Source organism: Erithacus rubecula (assembly GCF_903797595.1).
Source record: "Erithacus rubecula genome assembly, chromosome: 33".
Taxonomy (NCBI): domain Eukaryota; kingdom Metazoa; phylum Chordata; class Aves; order Passeriformes; family Muscicapidae; genus Erithacus; species Erithacus rubecula.
The window spans coordinates 1196480-1215709 of record NC_136683.1 but is presented as its reverse complement, the minus strand read 5'-3'; the positions used below and the strand labels follow the sequence as shown (position 1 = coordinate 1215709).

General features: G+C 55.5%; 1 protein-coding gene across 1 annotated transcript; it reads right to left on the bottom strand.

Annotated features, from left to right (window-relative positions):
* Nucleotides 1–528: 528 nt before the first annotated feature.
* Nucleotides 529–12479, bottom strand: MEX3A (mex-3 RNA binding family member A). The gene is made up of 2 exons (XM_079329406.1): nt 11983–12479; nt 529–1650 (listed from the first exon to the last, which is right to left on the bottom strand). The coding sequence occupies exons 1-2, from the start codon at nt 12449–12451 to the stop codon at nt 539–541; spliced, it is 1581 nt and encodes a 526-aa protein (XP_079185532.1). The 5' UTR covers nt 12452–12479; the 3' UTR covers nt 529–538.
* Nucleotides 12480–19230: the final 6751 nt, after the last annotated feature.

The window sequence follows — 19230 nt, the reverse complement described above, 5'->3', positions numbered from 1 at the left end:
GAGAGGGGGAGGAGAGTGGGGGCTTCAGGCCAAGACAAAGGTTGAAGGTGGCTGGAGAAAGGCTGGCAGATCCTAAAACTCCCTCCCCTGTCCATCCAGGTGGCCTGGCTTGGTCATTGCCAAGGAGTCACAGTCTCACCACCAAAAAAAAAAACTGAACCAACTTCGCTTGCGAGATCCGAGTGTGCGTTCTGAGTCCTTGCTTTACAAAAGACATTGCAGGCTGGAGCATTGTTCGCCCTTCAAAATTTCTGGCTTTGCTATTAATTTTAATTTTATTATTCACTTCTTTCTTTTTTTATTTTTTTAAAAAATAACATACATTGCTCGTAAAATAATTTCTTCTTCTTCTTCTTCTTCTTTAAATTAATTTATTCTTTCATGTGGTTTTTTTTTTTTTTTTTTTGTTCTTCAGATGTCATAATTATTATTATTATTACCGTCATCATTTTTTTTTTCTCTCCGGACCCCCCCCCCCCCCCAAAACTTCTCCCTTCCTACCCCCACCCCACCCCTCCCAACGCCCTGCTGTGTGTCTTTAGGAAAATATTCTAATGGCCTGAGTGGCTGCGGCGTGGCAGACGGGGCACTCGGGATCAGTCCTCTCGCAGATCCTGACGGCGCACTCCATGCAGAACAGGTTGTGGCCGCAGGGCACCAGCGCTGCCGTCACCTCGCTCTCGAAACACACCATGCACTCACGGCTGCTGCCCACCGACGTCCGGCCGGCGCCCGGCGTCCCCAGCTTGGAGAAACCCTGCAGAGCCTCCCCCTGTGGCCGCCGCGGCAGCGCCGACAGCCCGGGCTCGGCCATGGAGGAGGAGGAGGAGGGCGAGCGGTGCGAGTTGGGGTGGATGGCGCCGGTGCTGCCGGAGCGCTGCTGCTTGGAGAAAAGCACCGACACCGGGTTGGTGTTTTCCTGCCCGGCCCACATCGGGGCTCCCGACTCCGGCACGCCGTAGTACAGATCCTGCTTGTTGACGCCGTAGTTGGGGAAGAGGTAACCGTAATTGAAGTCGTTTTGGTCGTTGAGCCGCGGCGTCTCGTAGACGGGGTCGACGGCGCAGTCGCCGATGCAGCCCAGGCTGTTCTGGCGGAAGGTGGAGAGCGGCTTGCAGCCCGGCGCCGGCGTGTGCACCCGCCAGGCCTCGGAGTAGCGGTTCTCCATGCCGGAGTCGGGGCTGCTGGACAGGAAATCGTTCTCGTTGTTGTACTCCAGGATCTTGCCCGTCCTCACCGCGATGTGCGTCTCGATCTCCTCCCGGGCGCGCTCCACATTGCCGGGCGCGCCGGTGATCTCGAAGACGGGGTCTCGGTCTCGGCTGGGGGTGATGATGTAGGTGTTGGTCTGCTGCTGGATCCTCTTGATGGTGGCTCCTTTGGGCCCCACCACCAAGCCCACCACGCGGTAGGGTACCCGCACGCGGATGGTGACCTGGCCCGGCAGCGTGGGCGCGCTGCCGAACGTGCTGCCCGCCTTGTTGCGCGAGGCTCTGATCATGGAGAAGTGCTCGGCCGCCGAGATGATCTCGCGCCGCGCCATGGCCACGTCCTCCCGCCGCCCCGTCACCATGAACACCGGCTCCTCGCCCCGCACCGGCGTCTTGATGTACGTGTTGGTTTTGGCTCGTAGGGCTTTGATCTTGCAGCCTTTAAAGGGGGGAGAGAGAAAAGGCAATGAGGTTAGTGAGGCTGAGCTCCTCAACCCCCCAAAAATAGGGATCGCAGTCATCCCAAAGATCTCCCTCCCGCACACCCCAACACCACCATGGCCATCCTTGGGCTCTGGGGACAGGGTGATGCACAGGGAAACAGTGGGATCCACAGCCTGCATGGCCAATGTGGAAAACCCTTTGGCCACCCTGTGCCAGATCCCAAGGGGAGTTGCCTGCCTGTAGATACCACGACTCAGAGAGACAGAGGATTTTGGTACCCCTGAGGAGGTTACTGTGGTGAACTTCAGGCAGTTTGAGCCTCCCCACTGCAGATGTGACAGGACTGCAAATGCCAGCAGAGCTAGATGGCCAGGGGTAGCAGGAGGCCAGGATTTGCTTTGGGGCTGAAACAGCAAGAAATGGGGCAGGGCAGTGAGCAGGCTGTGCAAAGACTCCTGCTCCATGTGCTCAGACCCTCTCCTGAGATCACTGGCCAAGTGGTGCTTTGGTATCCCAGTATCCATGTCCCAGAGCCCACTGAGCCCATTCCCCAACTCCTGGAACCCACCAAGCCCATTCCCCAGCTCAGAAAGCAGCCTTCTGCTTTCCCAAAAAGGGCAAAACACTTCCCAGTGTGTTTTGGCTTCCAAAAGACCTTTTGGAGGTTTTTCATCCAGCTGTTTGGCTCCAAGTTCCCAGAAGACACCAGGAAACCATCAAGCAACTTAAGTCTTTTTTACAGATGTGGCACAGTTCTGTAAATATTCCTGGACCCCTCCTTGCTGCTGTCCTGCCCCTCAGACCCCTCTCGTGAAAAGCCTCCCCCAGGCATTCCTGAAGCCTGGCACCAAACTCCTGTGCAGGATGGGGGTTCCTCTGCTCTGAGCTCAGAGCTCAAAGAAAAGTTAAAACCTGTGATTCTCCAGTGTAGATGAAGTAAGGTGAGAACCTTGCTGCTGTTTCCTGAGGATTTGGGTGTCTGACACAAGGATGAGGACACAGCACTGGGACCACTGTGAGATCCCCCAGCACCTCCTACCCCACCTTCTCTCCCCAGAAAACACCATCTCCTGCATTTCTCTGACTACTGGAACCAGCAGGTTTTCCTCCACACACTCCACTGACATCACACACACAAGGACCTGCAAACGATGCCTCTGCAACCACAAAATGCAGATTCCTCAGCTCCTGGGCTGGAACATTATTATTTATACAGACCCTAATAAACAACAGCATCTCTCAGGCTGGGAGCTCAGGGCTGCCACTCATCCACAGCTCCTCCTGTGAGACACAGCCTGGTGTCACTGGGGTGGTCACGGGAATGATCCCAGTATCACTGGCAAGAACTGAAGCTGCACCTGATGGGAACAGCCTGGTGTCACTGGAGCTGACAGGAACCACTCCCTGGGCTCACAGGTGCTGCTGCATCCAGCCCAGCCTGGGGTGGAGCAGGCTCAGCTTAGCTAAACTCTGCTCAGCTCAGCTCAGCCCATCCCATCCCATCCCATCCCATCCCATCCCATCCCATCCCATCCCCAGGCACTGGGCACAGCCCTGAACCCACTGCCCCTCAGAGGGTCTTTAAACCCATCTCTGAAACAGCAATTCCACGTTCCTGGAGAATGGAAATGCCAGATCTGGCACAAAGAAAAATCTGGGGAAATCCCCAAATCCAAACCAAACCTACCCCCTGCTAAATCCAGCTCAAGGGTTACTCCCCAGAGTTTGCACCATGAGGTCCATTTGTGATGCTCTGTGCAGTAAAGTTTCCAAACAGCCCAGTGGTGGCTATTATTTCCCAGGAAACTCAAAGGACAGGACCTCATGGAGCCAGGCACAACTCAGCTGTAGGATAAACCCACACAGGCAAAACCCATGATAAAGGTTCATCCCAAGGAGAGCTGGACAAAACTGTGAGATGTCACTTAAACCTTCTGTCACCCTTGGGCAGGGTGGGCTGTCCCTGCCCCACTCCTGTGCTGCTCACTCCAAAGAGGGAGATTCCATCTTAGGGAAGATTATCTGAGATGCCACCATTTCCCCAGGGATATCAGATGGAAAATCAGGGGTGTTCCCAGCAAGCAGAGAGCTGGAAATGCCTCCCCGTGCATCACCCCGGGCTACAGCAGCACCATCAGATCCCGCAGTCACCCAAGGCTCATCTCCTGGGCAGAAATGACCTCGGGCAGGGATTGAGCTGGGGGACAATGACAATGTGGGGGAGAGGGATCTGAGCCCGGCAGGACAGGAAACAATCACAGAGCCCACAGGGAGGGTCAGGCAGGCAGAGCTGTGACAAAGGACAGGGCTCCGTGCTGGGGACAGATGGAAGGGAGCAGAGGCAATGAATACACGTGAATGAGGGCAAATGAAAGCAAAGATGGAGCAAAGGTGATGGAAATTGAGGGAAAGGCACACCCTGATCCCCCCCCTCCAAGGCAGGAGGAGAAGGAGGCAAAGCCAGGACAGCCCAAAAGGGCAAAAGGAAGATGGGCAAGGAGAGAGCAGGGAGAGGGAGGGGAAGGAGGATCGGGAAGGGACAAAAGGACGCGTGGTGCAGTCGGTGGTGTGGGGAGGGGGAGGAGGGAGGGTCCCTGTGCAGGCCTGCAGACGGGAAAGGCAGCTTTGTGGAGACAGACAGATGGGGATCCTGTGCTTAAAAACAGCAGAAAATCACCTCCTAGGAAATTAGACCAACTCCAGCCCAGTGGGATCAGCAGCCCTGACCTCCAGCAGCTCTAAACTGGCAGGGACAATGGCCAAACCATCAGCAGCCCAAACCCACAGAACTCCCCAACTTCCAGGGGTGCTGCACTGGTTTACATCAGCTACAACCAGGCTGGGCTCAAACGTGATTTACTCACTCAGTGCCAAGGCTCCGGGCTCATCTCAGCCCCACCCGACTGTGCTTTGCACATTAAAAAGGGTCTGAGCCTCCTTTGAGATCACCCTGCTTCTGCTGGGGCACAGCTGCATCAGGATGTGACCTGGGACATCCCAGCACACCCCCCATCTGTTTATTCCAAACAAAATTTGCCCTGCACGGGGTGTTTTTTTGGATACTTTGAAAACGGAAATTTGAAAACACCACCTAACAAAGCATTTTACTCGGGGGATTATTCAAAGGGGAGGGAGGTGGAAGGGAGGGAATTGCCTAGCAGGTGGTGACAAAATGAAGCTAAGGGAAGAAAAGGACCCATGAAAGCCACACTAACACATAACCTGGTGTATGTTCTCCTCGTTATGGCAGCTCACAGACATCAGTGTGTCGATCCCTGGCAGACCCCTGCCACTTAGATTTTTATATTAAACAGAGAATTAAGCCCTTTCTCATTGTGTTCCCACAGCCTACCTTCTATTATCCAGGTTTTTGTCAATAATGCAGATCCCAAAGCATTTAATGAAGGAGGCTGTAAGCTCAGTTACTCCCCTTACCCTTTTTTCTCTTTAATTTCACTGATTACCAATTGACTCAAAGTAAACGTGTTTGCAAATTACCTGAGTACATCACAAACATTCCCACACAGGACCAAACCCTGGAGGAGTGGAGAGCCTCTGGTGCCCAGACCAGTCAGCTAACTGGAATTAATCCACAGAGCAGCCATCTCTGGCTGAAAACATATAATAAATTGAGTCTAGACATTGCCAAGATGGGTGGAGGGGGTCAGGGGGAGATCTGGATGCACAGCCACCCTCTGCTCTCTGCTTATCCCTGCATCAGGGCAACAAATCCATCAAAATCAGCAGAGAAGGCTCCAGCAGCTTGGTTCACCTCTCCAGCAAAGGCAGCTGCTCACGAGGTGCTGCATGCATCAGATCTAGATGGTGTTTCCTTGCCATGAGCCCACCCCAAATGTTCTGAGCAGCCCCAAAGTGAGGTGTTCTCATGGGGTTTACACCAAAACTCCCAGCAGCAGGCAGAGGACAGATCAGGGCATGGGATGGATGTGCCAGCACGGTGACAATGCCACCAGGACAGTGCAATGGCACACGCAGCCATCCCTCAAATAATTTCACTTTGTAAATTCACAGTGAGAGCTGCTGATGCAGTCCAGAGATTCCCATTTGGCACCAGGAGCACGATCCCAACCCTGGGAACACCAGAGATGCACCAGCCACAGCCAACAGCTCCGGAGCCAACCCCCGGGGTGCATCTTTTTGTTTCATTTTGGAAAACACACCCCACTAATCACTCCAGGTTCTGATATTTCTTGTTTTCATCAGATACAAAGTAATCTCTACAGACAAAAGCTTTTTAGCCCTCTTCAAGGCACCTACACTGCAAGGATACAAATTACACCTGTGAATACCCCACACAGTTTGTTCTGGCAGCGCTAGTGGGGTGCAAAAAGGTCTAAGGGCAAATCAGAACTTGGTCTTTTTTATCTGTTGTAGTCATAAAATTGAAGAGGATCATAAAATCAACAACCCTCAGCTACCTCGGGTAAGGTGGGGCATTCTTTTCCCCGTTAACATGAAAGCCTTGTTAAAAGACAAGCACACAAAGAACCTCACAAGTAAACCCTCCTGACGGCCTGTGGGGTAAGGTTTTGCTGCATTGAAAAACCTGATGGAAGTGGTGTCAAAAAAACGCAAATGCACACAAAAGGACCACAACCAACCAACCAAATTTCTTTGCACCGAGGGTTTATTGTCCTGATGATGCAAGTTGTGTTTACAAGAAAGGGGAAAAAACACCACCCAACACACCATGCCAGGAAAATCAGTGACTGCCTCGTTCCAGTGCGGCGATTTTACGCTTTTTCACATTGTGATGAAAGTTGTTTATGAAAAAAAAAAAAAAAAAAAAAAAAAACCCAAACAAAAACAAAACAAAGAAAAAGGAGAAAAAACACCCAACAGCATCAGAGTCACAATCAGTGCCTTATGCGGTGGAAGAAAGTTGGGAAGTGGCTGCCCCCGGCCGTGCTGGCTTGGGGTGGGTGTGCCCGCGGCGCCCCGGGCGATCCCCGGGGAAAACGGGCACGGGCGGTGCGGGGGATGCGGGGCTGGGCCGTGCGGGGAAAACGGGGCACGGTGAGGATGGGGATGCGGGGCACGGTGAGCAGGGGAGAAGCAGGGCACAGTGAACGGGGGATGCGGGGCAGGGCGGTGCGGGGGGGATGCGGGGCTGGGCCGTGCGGGGGGATGTGGGGCTGGGCCATGCGGGAGATGCGGGGCATGGTGAAGGGGATGCAGGGCATGGTGAGCAGGGTGGTGCGGAGCCGGGCGGTGCGGGGAATGCGGGGCTCAGTGAGAGGGGGATGCGGGGCACGGTGAGCAGGGGGGATGCGGGGCAGGGCGGTGCAGAGCCGGGCGGTGCGGGGAGATGCGGGGCACGGTGAGCAGGGGGATGCGGGGCACGGTGAGCAGGGGGGATGCGGGGCACGGTGAGCAGGGAGGATGCGGGGCAGGGCGGTGCAGAGCCGGGCGGTGCGGGGGGATGCGGGGCACGGTGAGCAGGGGGGATGCGGGGCACGGTGAGCAGGGGGGATGCGGGGCACGGTGAGCAGGGGGGATGCGGGGCACGGTGAGCAGGGGGGATGCGGGGGCACGGTGAGCAGGGGGGATGCGGGGCACGGTGAGCAAGGGGGATACGGGGCACGGTGAGCAAGGGGGATACGGGGCACGGTGAGCAAGGGGGATACGGGGCACGGTGAGCAAGGGGGATACGGGGCACGGTGAGCAGGGGGGATGCGGGGCACGGTGAGCAAGGGGGATACGGGGCACGGTGAGCAAGGGGGATGCGGGGCAGGGCGGTGCAGAGCCCGGCGGTGCGGGGAGATGCGGGGCACGGCGAGCGGCGGGGACGCGGGCAGGGAGGAGAGAGGGAGGAGGGGGCTGCCAGACAAAGGCGGGGGCCCCCACCCAATGGCAGCACACGCTTTCCCACTGCCCTACATTCCGGGCGGCTGCGCTGCGGTTCACTCGGTCAGCGCGGCACCCAGCCCGATCCCATGCGCGGGCAGCGTGCGTGTCTCCCGAGAAAATTCCCTTTGTCTCTCTCACAGACCCGTTTTCTCCTCCCACCTCCAGTTCAAACAGCACAAAGTCGATCCCGTTCCGCACTTTTCCCTTGTGAAAATTCAGACCGATTCTCATTAGCACTTTGTAACAACCCGACACTGACTGCAATATCTCTCTCCCTTTAAGGCCCATCCCGAGCTGCCGGAGCAGCGGACGGAGGTTTTCTTCAGATCCCCACCAGACCCGGTGGCTTTTGCTCCAAGATTTCGGTGAAGCGAGGAGACAAGAAGATCTGCCCCCCTCGCTGCTTCTCGGATGCTGTACATACATCCACCTCCACAGGGTGGGTGGGGGAGCTGCCATCATCAGACTTCCTCAATGGAAAAGGCTTCCTTGGACTATTTTTAAATGCTGAAAGCATTGGAGCATGTTTGGAGCTACACAAAGAGCCCAATCACCTGGGTTTAGCGGAGCCTCTTGTTATTTGACTTCACCTTGCCAAGAAAGAGCAATTTATGTTAAGATACACTCTCACATAATCTCATTCCTGGTGACAACAGGCTGGTTGGAGCAGGCTGGGAGATGCTGCATCAAAGGGTGTCTGTGAGTACAGGTGACAATGGATGCTACTACTGTGATGAGACCAAGAACCCTCAGAAGGACCAAAAATCCTCAGAGAGTCCAAAAAATCCTTACAGGAAAAGTCTCACCTGGGAGTGGTTGCAGAATGAAGCCAAACCAACCCCACACCTTCTCCCAACACCTGCACACACAAAGAACCAGCACTGTGTCTCTCTAACCACAACATCTGGCCCTAAATGTGCCCTGTGGGCTCTTCCCTGGCTCCACCAACAGCAGCCCAGTTTGTCCATGGGAGCAGGCAGAAAAGTTGGATATGAATCTCAATCTGTCTGATCCACACCCACCTCAGATCACTTCTAGGGAAGAACCCAGACACCAGTGACTGAGGATTTCTGTCCCTTTCCAATTTCACAGTCTGCACAACCAAAACACGATGCCCTTCAGACACTCTCCATTCCTCCCATCTCAACTCACATCCCTTGGTGTCCCACCATCTCCTCAGAGATCCACTGCAAACACCTCCAGTGCTTTGTCTTTACAATTTCATTGGCATGTGAGAGCCAGCACAGTCATGATGGGCTGTTGCAGGCAGGACACCCACAATGTGAGCTGGCAGGAGAAATGCAAGAGCCACCAAGCACCCTGATGTGCCACACAGGCCTGGGCTGGCTGCAGACCCAGGGAGCACTGCCCGTGCCACAGCACAAAGCAGGTTTGGTCACTCATCTCAGCACAGCTGGAGTTCACACACAGGCCAGGGGAAGGAGGATGACCTGCAGGAGCCCTGACTCAGGCAGAGACTCACCCCTGCTCCTCATCCTCACAGCTGCAGGAGGGCAGGCATGGAGGTCATGCTCCATCTCCAGCCAGGGAAGGGATGTCACTTCCAACCATGTCACAGACACGAGTCAAAGGGATTCTTGTGACTTCATCCCCTCATTCTTCCTTTTCCAGTTTGCAAAGCAGCCCTTGGCACATCCCACCAGCCACCCAGCTCTTTGCCATGGACCCTGGGGCACCAGGTGGACAGGAGCCAGTCTGGCCATTCCCACCAATCCCCCTTTCTCTCATCCCATCCAGTGCCCCATCCCAGCCTGTGGCTGCACTGCTGGACACACACTGCTCAAATTCAGCACACAAAGCAGCCCCAGCTCAAACCAGAGCAAGGTTTCCAGCAGGAGATTGGCTCTGTGAGGGCACGTTCACAGCTCCTGGGGAAAGCAGGAGCTGCCAAGCTCAGGTTGAGTTCCTGCAGCATCTCTTGCTTGGAGTGGAGCCACCCCCTCTGCCACAATTACACCTCTTCACAAACCACCCTTACAGACACTCCAATAAAAATACATCGGGCTTGAGCCTTATTTACACTTAAGTGCCTTTTCACTCCCTTGGCAAAGGGAGGGGTGCCTGATGGCAGGTGGAATTCCCAAGGCCAAGTGCTGCACCATGGCCCCTGTGCCCAGATCCAGGCCTGCCTGTGAAGAACACTTCATAGATGGTTGATATTACTATAAAATAATCTGAAGGGATGATGTGTTTAGTAAGTTGAAGAAAAAGCTAAACCCTGTTACCAAGCAAAGCTGTGAAATATTTTTTATTTCATTATTACTTCTTTCCCCCTCCCTTTTTCAAGGTGTTCATCACCCTGTTCACAGGTACCCATAAAACAATTGTTTTACTGAAAAACCATCTGCCACAGGAGCAGTACTACCAAGGGGTGACAATCTGCAGTTTCTGGGATTCCTGCATCCATGAGAGTTCAGGATTCAATCCCCTTGGGAACCCCACACCCAGATCCAGACTCTCCTAATCTGTCCTTCTATACAAAACAAGGCACAGGAGACAGTGGAGACATTCCCACATGCCTTCAGAAACAAGTGTGGGCCATGATCTCTGCTGGAGTGAAGAGGGACAGTGCTGAAGGAATCCTCAGCACAGGATCCATCCCACCCATCTCCTCAAAGGGACACAGGCTGCACCATCAATGCCCCACCAGCCACACGAGCACAGTCACAGCCACACCCCCAGAGCCCCAGCACGGTGACATTTCAGTTTCCCAGATGTGGGAAAACCCTCACACACACAAAAAAAAAAAATGGTGGAAAAAAATCCAGGTCTCCACGTTCCTCTCCATCGCTCTGGACACAAGAGGCACGTGCTGCCTTCTGAGCACATCGGAACACACCCCCTTCCAAAGAGCCTGGGGCGGCAGCGAGACCCTGCAAGGAAGCAGCCCTGGCACATTTCCCCTCCGTTCCGCCTGCCGAATCCTTTTCCCCAACTTTATTAAACAAAGGGGGCCTGATTCTCTACGGCCTCACACCCACCCGTGCAGAGTTGGTGCTGAGCCCACCGTTGTCTGCCCGCGCTCCACTCCCGGCTGGGTAGAGGCAGCACAGTGAGGATCAGGATCGGGATTAGGATCAGGATTAGGATCGGGATCTCCCGGGCCAGACCTCGTGCCCCAGTGAGGGGCCCCCATCCCAGTGTGGATGCCAGAGCAAGAGCTGCTCCCCCGGCTGCAGGCGCCCCAAGTTTTGGGGAGGTCAGCACCCCCGGAGTCCTGCCCACCCTCCATCCCGGCGCAGGAACCGGACCCTCGCTCACGGGTGGGAGCGGGCAGAGCCTCCGCAGGCCCCATTGTTCCAGCCGCACGCCCTAGCGTCAGGGATGCCCAGCAAGGAGCCATTTGTGTCCCTCTCCCCGTGGTTTCCCCTCGCCCACCTCGATCCTTCTCGGGGCATTGGGGTCATCACCCCCCGGGTCCCACCACAAACCCCCTGCTAAGGCTCCTTCCATCCCAACCCACAGGGGAGCATCTGCCCGTGGAGCCGCAGGCTCTGCCCACCGCACTTCCAGAGCGTCAAGTTACTTGTTCAGAGAAAGAAAGAAAGAAAGAAAGAAAGAAAAAAAAAAAAAAAAAAAAAAGCCCAACACTTAGCCGCACTATTATTATTTTTTTTTTCTCTGTAGCGACTCAAAACTTCTCTCGGCAGCGCCGTGCCCCGGCTCCTGCAGTGCCCACGGGCGGCACGGGGCCCCGCACCACACACCCGGGAGTGGTGGGGGTGGGCGAGGGGTGACTTAAGAGTGGGTGTGGTATGGGTATATATATAAATATATATATATATATATATATATGATTTTTTTTTTTAAGCCCTCCTCCATTCCACCTCGCTCCGAACGGAGCCGCGAGGAGAACAAAAGCATCACTGTGGCGGTGCGCGGGCAGCGGCTGCGGGGGGCCCACGCGGGACGGCGGCTCCTGCCCCGGGGTCCCCGCGCTGCCGGGGGCGGCGGCAGCAGCGCGGCTCCCTCCGCTCGCAGCGAGCCCGGCACCACCACACCCCCTCCGCCCGGCCAACAAAGGGGGACTCCGAGCCGCGGGGCCGGGCTCAGCCTGCACCCCCCGCCCTTCCCCCGCCTTATTCCCAGTTTTTTTTTTTTTTTTTCTTAAGGAGAGCGCGGTCGAGATCGGCTCTTTGGCAGAAGCGGGGAGCGGAGCGCGGGGTTCCGGTACCGGCAGCCGGACAAGCCCCCGCAGCATCGCCACAGACCCCCCCATCCCACCCTGCCCAAAAACCCCCCGTGCCGGCAGCGCAGCCACCCGCCCACAGCCCGGGCGCTTTGTCCCCGGCGGGGCCGAGCGGCCCCGGCCCCGGTCCCGAACAATGGGCGGGAGGGAGCGGCGGGGCCCCCCGGCCGCAGCGGGGGGGAGTGTCCCGGGGCCGGCGAGCGGCGACTCCGGGGGGCTCGGGGGTACCGGGGGCCCGGCGCTCACCTTGCCGTCCCACGATCTCGGCCACGTGCTCGGAGCTGGGCACCGGGACGCACTCGGTGGTGTTGGAGCTGCTCTTGAGCCGCAGCTCGGCCTCCTTGTAGAGCGCGCACAACTTGGGCTCCGCCGCCCCGGCGCTGGGCGCCGCCGAGCCCTTCGGGGCCGCCGGGGGCGGCGGCGGCGGCGGCGGCGGCGGCTGCTGCGGCGGCGGCGGCGGCGGCGGGGGCTGCTGCGGCGGCGGCGGCGGCGGGTTATTGTTGTTGTTGTTGCTGTCCTCCACCAGCACCACGGCCGAGGAGGAGGAGGAGGAGGAAGGCTCGCCTAGCCCCAGCAGGCAGAGCTGGTCCAGGGCGAGCTGCAGCGCCCGGTCATCCTCAAGCAGCGCTCTGTCTTTGCCGCTCCCACCGAAACAGCCTAAATCGCCGAAACCCCCGTTCCTTTCCATTATCCCTGGGACTACCAGGCTAGGCATGGCTAACAAAGGCTTGGGAGGGGGCTGGGGGCTGGGGGGGGGGGGGGGGGGGGGGCGAGAGGAGGGGAGGGGGGGGACACAAAGAGCTCGGGAGGGAGAAGGGAAAAAAAAAGGCAGAGGGAGAGAACGAGAGAGAGAAAAGGACCCTCCGCCCCCCGCCCCCCGCCTGGCCAAGCCCCTTTCCCGTGTAACCCGAGCCCCGCGCCCGCCGCCTCCACCGCGGTCCCCCCGCCGACGCCCCCGCCCCCGGCCGCCGCCGCCGGGGGGTGCGGGGGGTGCGGGGGGCGCGGAGCGGAGCGCGGCCCCGCGGGGGGAAACTCTTTTGTTTGAAGGCGGCTGGGCGCTGCGGGAGCGGCCCGGCCCGCGGGCTGCTGGGGGATGTAGTCCGGCCGCGGCACACCCCCGCCCGCGGCACCGGGCGGCGGGGCGGCGAGCGGCGGGGCGGCGGGGCCCGGGGGCGGCGGGCACGGGCGGTACGGGGGGCAGGGGACCCGCGGGGACACGGGCAAAAGGGGGATGTGCGGAGGCACGCGGTGCCACGGGTGGGTGTGGGATGTGACACGGGGACCCGCCGTGACACGAGTGGAGAGGGGCAGGCGCGGTGATAGGGGTGGAGTGATGTGCGGGACACGGAGCGGGGGTCACGTTGTGGGGTGGATGGAGGGGCTCCAGGGGCGTGCGCTGTGCCGCGGGTGTGAGGGATGCGGGGGGACCACGCGGTGCCACCAGTGGAGGGGGATGCAGGAGGATCCACCCTGTCACGGACATGCCATGACATGGGGGTGGGGATGGGGTACACGCTGTGACACGGGCTGCGGGGGTGCGAGGGGACCCAATAAACGGCTGGAGGGGACAGTGGCAAAAGCCACTGTGACACGGCAGTCGGCCGTGTCACGGGTGGAAGGGACTGTGGTGGGATCTGCTGTGCAATGGGTGGAGCGGGCTGCAGTGGGATTTCCTGGGTCACTTGTGGAGGGACCTGCGTGGGGACCCACTCTGGGCTCCATGAGTGACTCTGTGCATCCCAGGAAAGAAGGGGTGCACCCAGCATGGAGGGGTCACGAGTGGAAGGGGTCTAGGTGGGAACCCACCGTGTGTCCCCCGCTGTTGAGGGGTCATGGGTGAAGGAGGGTTTGCGTGGGGACCTGTTGCTGCCCACTCACGAGGGGTGCTGCAGAGGTGTCCAGGGCTGGGATCCATCCAGAGACTCACAGGGATCCCTGGGAGGAGTGGTGGCTCAGCAGGGACACCTCTGGGTGGCTGCAGGCCAGCAGGGCACCGGGGTCAGCGGGGTGAATGGTGGGACAATGGGGCAGGAACCCCCTCCCATGGACAAGGAGCTCACTGCTTGTCCTTGAAAGGAGGACTTGGCCTTCCAAAAGGGATCCCCACAAACACGAGAACTTCAGTCTCACGATATGGACACAACCACAAGCATTTGAGGGGCAATACTGCATGTCCACCAGGCCTGGGAATTATTGAGAACGAGAATGGGGAGCCCCCCAGCCCCTCAAGGCCAGCGAGGCTTGGTGAGGCTGCCGGGGCTCAGCTCCCCATCCTTGGCTCCGTGCTCCAGCAAAACCCCCTCCTGCAGACTGGGAATGCTGGAGGGGGGGGCCGTGGGACAGCCCTGCTCCCTGGGCTGGCCTTTCTCATTGAAATGAGGAGGATTCAGCGTGGAGGGAAGCATTGACAATCGCTCCCCAGCTCCCAGGCAGCCGGGCTGGGCGGTGAGCCTGTGAGCGCGCCGCTCTCCCCTCGCCCCTTTCTTCCCTTTGAATCGAACCAGATGTCTCCCATGCCATGAGATTGCCGGAGCTCACGCTGGAGAGGGACAATGCAGAGGGATGCGAGGCTCCCGCCGAGCCACATCGCGCTGCGGCTCGGGCAGAGGCAATGGCTGCGCTGGGGGGTGGCACTGCTGCCTTGTCCCCGGGGCTGGACCTCTGCCCCCCGCTGCATCCTGTTCTGGGATCCTTACAGGAAGGTTTTTCTTTTCCTTTCTCCCCCCTCTACCCCTCCCCTTTCTGGGTCTACCAGCAGAAGATCTCAGCTGCAGCTAAACTCGGCAGATGGGGCACCCAGCACAAGGAGATGGCTCATCCACTGACTCAGCCGGTAAGGTGCTGCTGGAGCTTTCCCTCTGAGTTTGCCCAGCCACTTTCTGGGAAGGGAAATTTGTGCTTCTAGTTTGGTTTTGGCGTCCAGGTTTCCTGGTGTGTAGTACAAACTCAGGGAGGTGCTGCTGCTGCTGGCAGGACCTGGAGTGGAGCAGCTGTGGGTTGGAGCTTGTGGTGGTTTTGCACAAAAAAAAGAGGGGGAAAAGTAAACCCAATGCTATGTTTCGTGGTCGTGGCTGTAGAACAGTGTCCTGATTCAGGCTTTATTTCTTTTTTCACCTTTGTGTGGTGATGGGACTCCTGAGAGGGGCAGTTTGGGATGTTTTCCTTTGTGGCAGTTTGGGATATTCCTTCTTCTGTTTGTACTGGGATGTGATGGATGGTGGCTCTACAGGGCACATACACATCAGATGGCAAGTTTTAACACAGGCACTCAGCTGGGTGTGCCCCATTAAATGGCCAAAAATGAGCATTTAATGCACATGGATCACACACACACACACTCTCTGCAGTTTTCCTTGCACACACCTGCTGGCTGTGCCTCACTCCATGCTTACAACCAGGTGAAACCCTTGTGTATGTGTGTTACAGGTGCAAACACATGGGATTATGTACATGGAAATATATCCATAAATCACACAAATTTGTGTATGAGGTGTTTGTGTGCACACACATCTCCATGCAGGGCAAGGACTGTGTGTGCCCATGTGCCAGAACACACGTGGTGCTGGTGGGAACTATTGTGTTCTGCCCTAAATTAAGGACTTTTCACTTGTCCAAGTTGGATCTCATGTGTGAGACTGCTCTGGAGGCAGCATGTCATTTTAAGGGCATGGTTTTGCTTCCACCTCCATTTTAAGTTCTGTCACGGAGGTCTCAGGAGAAGAAAGTGCCCCTGGAAATCAGAAAGTGAAAGGAAAAAAGAGGAAAAACTATGGAGCTCCACCTCTGAGCATGCCAGCAGCACGAGCCAGGCCCAGAAATCACCAAACTGCCTAAAAAGTTTGTGTGACTACAAAAAAAAAATTGAAAATTGAGTTTCTTTTAATTTGCCTTCTCCTGAGGCTGTTGGATTTCACTCTGGTTACATCACCTTGCTTTTCTGCACAGCCACAAGGTCTAGAAACTTTAAAAAAAACAAAAAATTCATACTCTCTCAGATTCACATGACTCACAGAGCTGGGAATTTTAAGGCAACCAGAAACGCTGGTAGAAAAATCACAGGAATTGGCAACATGGGCTGTGACTAATCCTGATGGGTCCCTGATAGCAGCATCTCTCAGTTCATACAATATTTTGGGGGTGTAGCTGGGCTACAACCAAGGCTTTGATCCTCTTCCCAGTGATAGCAGCTGCTTGGGAATGATCTTGCCTCCATGGTTGCCTCTGGGGGAAACTGGATTTCAGGAGTAATTCAGGTTAAAGTTGGCTCTGCCAGGTGGCTTGAACCAGCTCAATGAGCTGGAGTAGGTCATAGGGACTCGTGTTTCTGGGGGCTGGATCACTCCCAGCTCTCTGGATAGAGGGTAAAAGGTTATTTTTGGGGGGTATAGTGCTGGGTTCTGAGTGAGGATTTCACCATGGGTGTAGTCTCTGCACAGCTACATCCACTCTGGGAACACCCCTTGCCAAAACTTTGGCAGAAGCACAGTGTTTCTGGTTAAAAAGTGGGTATTTCCAAATGTTTTTAAAATCCACATCCCAGAATTACTGTCAAGGGGGGGGGAAAAATATTAATTAAAGCCAGGGATGGTGGCTGAGCCCTCTGAGCAGAAGGATCAGGATCAGGCAGAGGCATCACGTGCCCCTTCCCAGGGCAGGAGGCTGCAGAAAGAAAAGGCAGAAAATGCAAACTGCAGCTGCTGCTGGTGCCAGAGCTGTTGGGGAGGGGTGGCCAGGCACCAGGGCTGGTGACAGAAAGTTCTGTAGGAGGCAGGAATAAAGCTGACATTGACTGAGGAGGTGCCAGCAGCCTGTCCTTAGGCAAACCAGCAGCTTAGAGTCACCATCAAGAGCTAATGCAGAGAGAAACTTTCTGGATGAATTTGTGTCATCAATGTGAAGATGAATTTGGCACTTCCCAGTGCTGCATCCCTCTCCCCACCAACATGATCCAAGTCTGGGGGAAAGGTGGCAGCTGCTGGGGAAGGTTTAATGCTGTGCAAGCATCCCACATCCCATAGACTGAGGTGATGAGCTGATGGTGGGGAGGACAGGAAACAAACCCCTGCTTGGAAGCAGGACACCTTTTTTAGGCTTTTCTTCATTTTCATACTGCACAGAATCTTTGAATGCTCTGAGTTAGAAAGCTCAAGCTGGGATACCATTACCAGGAGTGCTTTGAGATGTCATACCCCTGTCCCTGGGCAGCTCATTTCAAAAACTGCTCAGCTGCAGGTGAAACAGAAGTATCCCAAATGCTTCTCCACTCCCTGAGCCCAGAGCCCTTCAGGAGCTCAGGGGAACTCTGCATTCCATGGTGACCAATCCTCCAGGGATGTCCCTCCATCCCCTGTGGCCACCACTGCCCATGCAACTCATCTGCTGCCCCTTGACCTTAAACCTTTTTGCTTTGTCAATGGGCTGGCAGCAAGAGGAGTCTCACTGTCCCTGCAAGGATCCTAAAGTGCTTTGCAAACATTTGTTAATTAAGCTGTTCTAGGAGATAAGTCAATTAACTGCAAAGCCTGATCCAAAGCTCCTTGAAGTCCATTGGTTTTGGTGAGCTCAGGTCCATGGGATCATGCTTTAAAACCCCTCAATTTTGTTAAGAGCTCAGCATATTGGCTGCAGATGGGTGCTAAGCTACAGGGACAATCTGGTGCTGGGATGGTGGGTGCTGCACCCTTGGCAGACTTGGGTGCACTCCAAATGTGGAGGGTTTGGATTTCTGGTCACCAGGGGTTCTTTTATAAAATCTGCACTAAGGTTGCTGAGGAAACTTCTGCTGGAATCTGAATGATCTTAGGTGTGGGAACAAAATTTCAAGGTCACACTCTCTCCTTATTCCTGCTGCTTATACATGTAGCTCATTTTCCAAGCAACATATTTTCCTCCCATTAGAATCCCATCTTTGCAAGCAGGCAATTCCTAATTTCAGTTTCTAGCACATCAGAATGACCATGTGTTTCCTTGTGTACATCCTCTTTTGAATTTTATCCATTGGGGTTTTGGCATTTACCTGAATCCCCACCAGCCCAGCAATGCCAGAGATCAGCTCTGTGAGCATCACACCCACCTCCAGCATGGTGCCAGTGGGGCTGATTTCCTGCATGTGCTCCCCCCTGCTTGCCTGCTGCCTCCTCCATCACTCAAATTCTTCCTGGACATGTCAATCCCAAGGCCCATGTGTTGGCCAGATGGTTCCATGTGTGCCCAGCAAATCCAACATGTCCAGGATTGTCAAGCTGTGCAGCTCATGTGCACATATTTCTGTCCAGGAAATCTTGAAGGGAAATTCAGCAGCTTCATCCAAGGGACTTACCTGTCTCTTGTTATCCTGATCAATGAGCTTTGTCTGTAAGGGTCAAGCTGAGAGAGGAGGATGAGCCATATTCTGAATAAAAAGGTTTCAAACCAAAAAGAGGGGAGGTTTACATTAGATATCAGGAGGAAATTTTTCCCTGTGAGGGAGGTGAAGCACAAGTTGCCCAGAGAAGCTGTGGATGCCCCATTCCTAGAAGGGATGCTTGGATGGGGTTTGGAACAACCTGGAACAAGGGGATGGAACTTGAATTCCAGGTCCTGTCCAACACTAATCATCCCATGATTCTACAATTTCCAGTTTCAAGACAGGAATGTGAGTCATGATGTCAAACAAGGTGCAACAAGAGTGGCTCTGGAATTTCTGTGAGATACACATGAGCTCCCTCAGCACAGTGACATCTTCCCACTGGGAGTCTCAGTGCACCCACTTTTGAAGTTTCTACTTATGAGCTATTTTAAATGAAAACAGGGCAAGTTTATAGGAGGGGCAATGCCCAATGAAATCCCATTCTTTCAGGAACATGGATGTGGGTGGTGTTGGCTATTTTTAGCCATAGAAGGCCAACAAAGAGTTTTGAAGCATGAATTTGCTGATGGAGAGGAGTGACACTGATTACTCACACAACACATAGAGTTAAACACATTTAAAAGAGATTTTTTTACCTTCTATCTGGGTGTTTCCTTGCTGTTCATGAATTACAGGTGTTGTCATACATGATCCTTAACCCTTTTTTATCTTTCTAAGCAATTTGATTAAGTCATGCAGCAGGTCCAGGCTGTAATCCAGAGAGCCAACATCCTGTTTTTTCTCCTCTGGACACTCCAATTTTGCAGAAACACCTTTCCCTGCCTCACTGCCTCACTTTCCCTCATCACACAATGGTTGTTGCACGTTCTGACAGAGATGAGGGAAAGTCATCACGTTGCAGGTGATGCCTCCTTTCCAGGCAGCCTCTAATCATCCTGTCGTGCTCCAGAGCTCTTCCTGTTGCTGCTAATTTTAGTCTCATGCTGGAAGTGCTTGGGATGGGATGGAGCCTGAGCCAGGCAGGTGTGCTGCAATCCTGCTGCTGCTCCTGCATCCTGCACGCCAGACCTTGCTGGGAAAAGTCTCAGGAACACATCTTGGCACTTTTGGAGCTGTTTTGCACTTGCTTGTGCCAGGCCAGGGAT